Raw genomic sequence first — 5831 nt, 5'->3', positions numbered from 1 at the left:
ATAAATATTGAATACAAAATTATTTTGCAAAAGATAAATAAAGAAAATAAAAGGCGAAACAGGAGAAAAGGCATACAAAAGAAATGAAAATAAAAGGAAAGGAGGAAAAGGAGAAAAAAGGAAAAAATGAAAAAAAAAAAAGAAAAAAAAAGGATAAAAAAGAAGAGAAAACAGAATGATTAAGGAAAGAAAGAAGAAGAAAAGGGAGGAATAGATAATGATAAGTAGATTTGCAGTAGATGGTAATAGACATTGAGACAAAGCGATAGAAGATAATAGCAAGATATTTATACTTATAGGTTAAAAACTGCATATGCATAGAGAGAAGATATAGATATATAGCCAGATAGACAGATGGACAAGTAACAAAGAAATGCCTTTTTTTCTTCTTTGATCTGAATATTTGTGGTCGAAATTGCGAGAGCCAAGTGAGAATCGCGAAGGGTATGGTTTTACTCTGTAAAATTTTCTTTTTTTTTTCTAAAAAAAAAGAGAAAAAAATAGTGAATTTCTCGCTTTCTCGTTCCTTCATCAACCTTGGGCTCTATCCTCTCTCTCTCCTTTCCTTTTCTCTCCCCCCCCTCCCCTCTCTCTCTCTCTGGGGTCTAGCCGCCGTTTTTTTGCTCCTCTCCGCCCGCAGCCCCGCAAACCAGCAAACCCTCCCTTTTCTCATGGTCCCGCAGTTGTTAGAGGGTAATTCTGACCCCTCCCCCCGGGTTTGCGGGGCCAACCGGGGGGCCTCCTGGTGCTTCCTCGGGCAGCTAGCACGAGCTCTTATCCCAGAGAGAAAGGGACCCTTGGCTCAGGGCAACGTGGCCCCCCTCCCAGGGTCCCGGGAAACCTCAGCCCTGGGGTTTATGGGCCCCCGGGCAGCGGTGGGTCAAGCTGCCTCCCCCGCCCAACGAGGATGGGCACCCCCAATGGCAGCCAGGGCCCAAGGCTGCCCCCCGGCCCAGGGTGGGGGGGCCCCTTAGCAATAACAGCAGTGATACCAGTGCAAACAGTGGAAATCAGTTTGATAAAGCAATCTATCAGTTCGGCAGTGTAAAAATAGTGCTGAACACAATTCGTGTTTCGTGGCTACTAAAAAATTTCTTGGGCAAGGGGTGGGTCATCTATGATCAAATCAAAAAATATTACAGGCCGGCTGAAATCGAACAACCCCAAATAACATTGTAATCAAGTTTATCAGACTCCAGAAAACCCAGGAATACGACACGGGACACCAAACGGATGAAAAAACGTTATCGTGCACACAATGACTGATCATGTGTCGATAATCAAAACGTAGTTCGCAACAACTACAACCGGACACCCCCCCAACAGATTGGTCCCCGCCTAAGAAATCAGGTATTTCTACTCCTTTTGTTATTTTTTCCAAAAGAGTACAGACCAAGAAACACAGACCTGTAATGGGCCCTCCTTCACTGATCAAAATTTGATCGAGAAAAAAAATTGACTTGCTGATCGGAATGTTCTCCGAACAGCAATTGTCCATTAAAAAAAATTATAGAGCAAAAGCAAGCAGAGGACTATCGGTCACACAGGAACCCCCCTACCTCCCATACCCACCCGGATCAGACCACCTACGAACCTTCCCTTTTACATCTCCTCCCCCAGTCACAACACCCCCTACCTCCACCCCAAACCCCTCCTCCACACCCCCCGCCCATACCCCCGACCGGCAATCCTTCCCCCCCAAACCCCCCTCCCATATCTCGCTGCCCGCGGCCAGCCAGCTGCCTCACGCCCTTGCTGAACTCGCCGACCTTCAAACTCTGCTGAGCCATCCACGTGCCCCCTAAACCCGGGCGCCCCTAGCCAGCAGACCCCGGCCCACACAGACTCCCCCCGCCTCCCCCAAGTCAACTAAGACCCCCTCCCGCCGTCAGACCGAAAACCAACAGACCCAAAGAAGACCAAGGTTGAAGCTTCTACACAAGTAACACCCCCCAAACGGAGCTTTAGAAAAAAAAACAGAACACCAAGAATAACAAGCAAATTTAACCACTCGACCCCACCCCCCACTGGGAGGAAACAGCACAGCAGCAGGTGGAAGGGGCAAACCGCCCTACCGACTGCCCCCCTCTTCCAGCAGTGCCCACCAGTCATCATTAACAACTATGCAGAAGGGAACGAAGTCTACCCCAAGATGTTGATGAAGACGGTTACACCAAAGTAATCCAGAAACCAGAGAAAAAAAGACAGAGAAACCAAACACCAAAGCCTTTTGAAGGGAGCGGGATCGTCCAAACACAGTCAAACCTCTACATAACCAGTTGTCACCCAGACACAAACGAAGGGGAAACATTGAACAACACTTATCTGAAAAGTTTGAAAACATTTCAAGTGTGAAAGCCCATAAGACAGTGATGACACATGACTACTACAGCCAGCTTCACATTTGTCTGTAAGGGGAAAGGACATAAAGCCCGATCTTTTTTACAGACTGATGCTTTCCCTGACAATGTTAAAGTGTTCTTAAGCAGGAAAAAAAGTAAAAGGGCGCGATCAGAATGTTTGACAAGGCAACGCCGTCAGCGTTACCAGTGCCGATCGCATAATGTCCTAAAATAGAGCATATAATGCTCAATCTCTCGTCGGACATTTTGAGGAAATTAAAATGCTAGTTGAGGAAGAACCATAGACATTTTATGCATAAGTGAAACATGCTCCACCAGGAAATGGACAGTAATTTCATTAATATTACAAATTTTAAAGTTTATAGGATGTGATGCGGGGCGAGGAGGAGGAGAAATGTATAATGTACGGGATACCCTAAAGTCAAACAGGATATCTGCTACAGCGTTTGCAAAAAACTGCCGTAGATGTCTGGGTTACCGTTGCAAAGCAACATGCTTCCTTCCTTCTTTTATTGGCGCTGTCTATAGGCACCCACATGCTACCTCTGAATCTTTTGAATACATTGAAAGGTGTTTAGAGAAATGTCTTTAAAACAGAAACCGCTTTTCATCTTAGGCGACCTGAATGATGATTTAAAAAAATATAATGCTAAGTTAGCTAAGATGATTAAGAAAAATAAATTTGAAAAAATAATAGATACGCCTACACGACTTACAGAAAACACCTCTTCTCGGGCTGGAATTTAATAATTTTATTTCTAACAGACCAAAACATCATTATTCACTTCGAGGGTCATCCCGTGTCATGTTGCTGACCATGGACTTATCACGATGACGTTAAATATAAAGAAAAAAAAGCGACCACCAGTAATAAAAACTTTTCGCGATTTCAAACACTATAACCCTCAATCTTCTGCGAGCTTATCTTGTCTAAAGAAAGTACTCTATCAAATATTTCACTGACAGATAATGTAAACGACCAAGTAACTATCCTTCCCAGAAGTTATTAAAAGCAGCATTGATGCACTGGCTCCCTACGTAACACGAACCGTCAGACGTCCTCCTGCTCCATGGATAAATGACGACATTCAGAGAGCCATTAGCGATAGAAACAATGCCCACCAACCCCTTAAAAGTAACAGAAATGAGGCCGCCCTTCAGATAGATTTATAAAGTAAAAAAGAAAAATGTGAAATTACTAATTCAACTTTGCAAAAAGAAATTATTTCAGAAATAAATTCACAGAATATAAGGACAAACTCTAATAAAACATGGAAAATTGTTAAACACTAGTCCCTCACAAAAAGCACCTCATTAATGATTGCATAAGGCCCATACAAGGAACCGACCTTTTTTAATGACTTTTTTTCAAAAAATTGGAAACTAACTTATGAGCAAACAATTGCTTCTAAGTTACAACAAAACATAGATCGGGAAAAGGTTTACAACTATTTTTTTCAGACCACAACCAGTAAACCCATAGAAACAATCATCTTAGTAATAAAACATCTTCGCGAAACAAATGCTGTAGGAGCAGACGGCATTGCTTTGCGCTTTATCAGATATATTTCTACCTGCACTGTACATTATCTGACGGTCATTATTAACACCTCTCTTGTTACTGGTGTCTTTCCCGTCGCTTTGGAAACATGTATAGTAACACCAATTTTCAAATCGGGGGATATAGACGATGTCAATAATTATCGCCCTATTACTATACTCCCTATCTTATCCAAAATTCTTGAAAAAATTGTAGCAAATCAAAATGACGAGGTTTTCCCGGAGGCCAATGACTTATTATCTAAAACACAACATGGTTTTAGAAATAGGTTATTCTACTGTGACGCTTTTACTGCAAATTACTGATGAAATTTATAATAACATAGACAAAAATCAGGTAAATTTTGCTCACCTTAAAGCGACCTTTCTAAGGTTTTGATAGTGTCAACCATGATATTCTCCTTAACAATTAGTAAATCACAAAATTGATACCTTTTGGTTTAAAAGTTATTTGGATACAAGGACCCAATCGGTAAGAATCAATAATGATATGTCATCAAAACAACAAGTACCTTTTGGTGTTCCGCAAATAAATAGGATCGGACCTATTTTAGGTCCGATCCTATTTACAATTTCATATATGATTTATCAACAAAGCCCATAACTGTTTTTTTTAGTGCAGTACACCGATGATTCACAGTTTCTTCATAGTGACTCAGTAAATAACTTATACAACGTTAATAAGAAACACTCAACATACTCTTACACAAGTAAAATTATATTTTGACACAAATGGCCTTAAACTAAACCAACATAAAACTCAATGTTATTCATAGGTAGTCGGCAGAACATAGCTAGAATTCCAATGACACAATCATAGAATTTGAAGGCTGCTCTATCAAACCGAGCACTTCGGTGAATTAAAAACTAGGAGTACACTTAGACAGCTTCATGACATTTGAGCCACACGTTGACAAAATACACAGGAAAGGTAGTGGGTACCCTGATATATCTTAATCACAAGAAATCAATCACTACTGAGAACTAGAAGATGGTTTTTGCAAACTCTAGCTCTAAGCATACTTAACTATTGTTTCAAACATTTGGGGATCGGCTAACAAGACCCAGATGCAAAAAGTGCAAAAATTACAAACTTTGCTGCCAGAGTAGCACTAGGTAATATCAGTAAACTTGATCACATCACCCCACATATAAAAAATTGAAATGGTTAAAAGTCAATTCTAATGCAAACTATGACACATGTGTATTCATTTACAAAATCATTCATGGAATTATCCAAAATGGTTAAAGCCTTTACAAACCGTAGGGAACACATCAGGTGTCCAGACACGTCAAGTAAATTCCCTTTTTGTTAAGAGATCGAATACCTATACAGGGGCACGTCAATGGAAATACGTGGAAACCCAAGATATGGAACATGATACCAGATAATATAAGAGACATTAACAGCTTCTTTAATTTTAAAACGAAATTTAAAAGAACACCTCTTAAATACGCAAATGTAAATATTAATGTATTTATGTAAGAAAACCATTGTATTTAATGGAAAAAGTGTTTTTTACTTGACTTTTACTCTCTTCTCCTCGCTGTTCTCTCTCTTTCGCTCTTCTCTCTCTCTTTCATCCCCTCTCTCTCTCTCTTTCTCTCTCCCGTTCTCTCCCCTTTCGCTCTCTCTCTCTCTCTCTCCCCTCTCTCTCTCTCTCTCTTCTCCTCTCTCCTCCCTCTTCTCTCTCTTCTTTCTCCTCTCTTCTCTCTCTCTCTCCCCTCTCTACTCTCTCTCTCTCTCTCCCCTCTCGCTCTCTCTCTCTCTCTCCTTTTCTCTCTCTCTCTCTTCTCTCTCTCTCTCTCTCTCTCTCTCTTCTCTCTCTCTCTCTCTCTCTCCTCTTTCCAAACTGGCCCCGCACTCTCTCTCATTCTCTCTTTCTCCTTTTTCCCCCTTTCCCTCTC

General features: G+C 41.2%; 1 protein-coding gene across 1 annotated transcript; it reads left to right on the top strand.

Moving 5' to 3' along the window:
- The first annotated feature begins 671 nt into the window (after window positions 1–671).
- Window positions 672–1929, top strand: LOC119584829 (atherin-like). Its single transcript, XM_037933470.1, has 3 exons — window positions 672–957; window positions 1292–1350; window positions 1822–1929. The coding sequence occupies exons 1-3, from the start codon at window positions 672–674 to the stop codon at window positions 1927–1929; spliced, it is 453 nt and encodes a 150-aa protein (XP_037789398.1).
- Window positions 1930–5831: the final 3902 nt, after the last annotated feature.

This window comes from Penaeus monodon, chromosome 18, assembly GCF_015228065.2.
Source record: "Penaeus monodon isolate SGIC_2016 chromosome 18, NSTDA_Pmon_1, whole genome shotgun sequence".
NCBI lineage: Eukaryota > Metazoa > Arthropoda > Malacostraca > Decapoda > Penaeidae > Penaeus > Penaeus monodon.
Note: the sequence above shows the minus strand (reverse complement) of the source record. Positions and strands in the feature narration are given on the sequence as shown.

Coding starts and splice junctions, on each gene's coding strand:
- LOC119584829 (XM_037933470.1), top strand. CDS start 672: ATGGTCCCGCAGTTGTTAGAGGGTAATTCTGACCCCTCCCCCCGGGTT. Junction 958..1,291: donor AGGCTGCCCCCCGGCCCAGG/GTGGGGGGGCCC, acceptor ATCAAAACGTAG/TTCGCAACAACTACAACCGG. Junction 1,351..1,821: donor GTCCCCGCCTAAGAAATCAG/GTATTTCTACTC, acceptor GGGCGCCCCTAG/CCAGCAGACCCCGGCCCACA.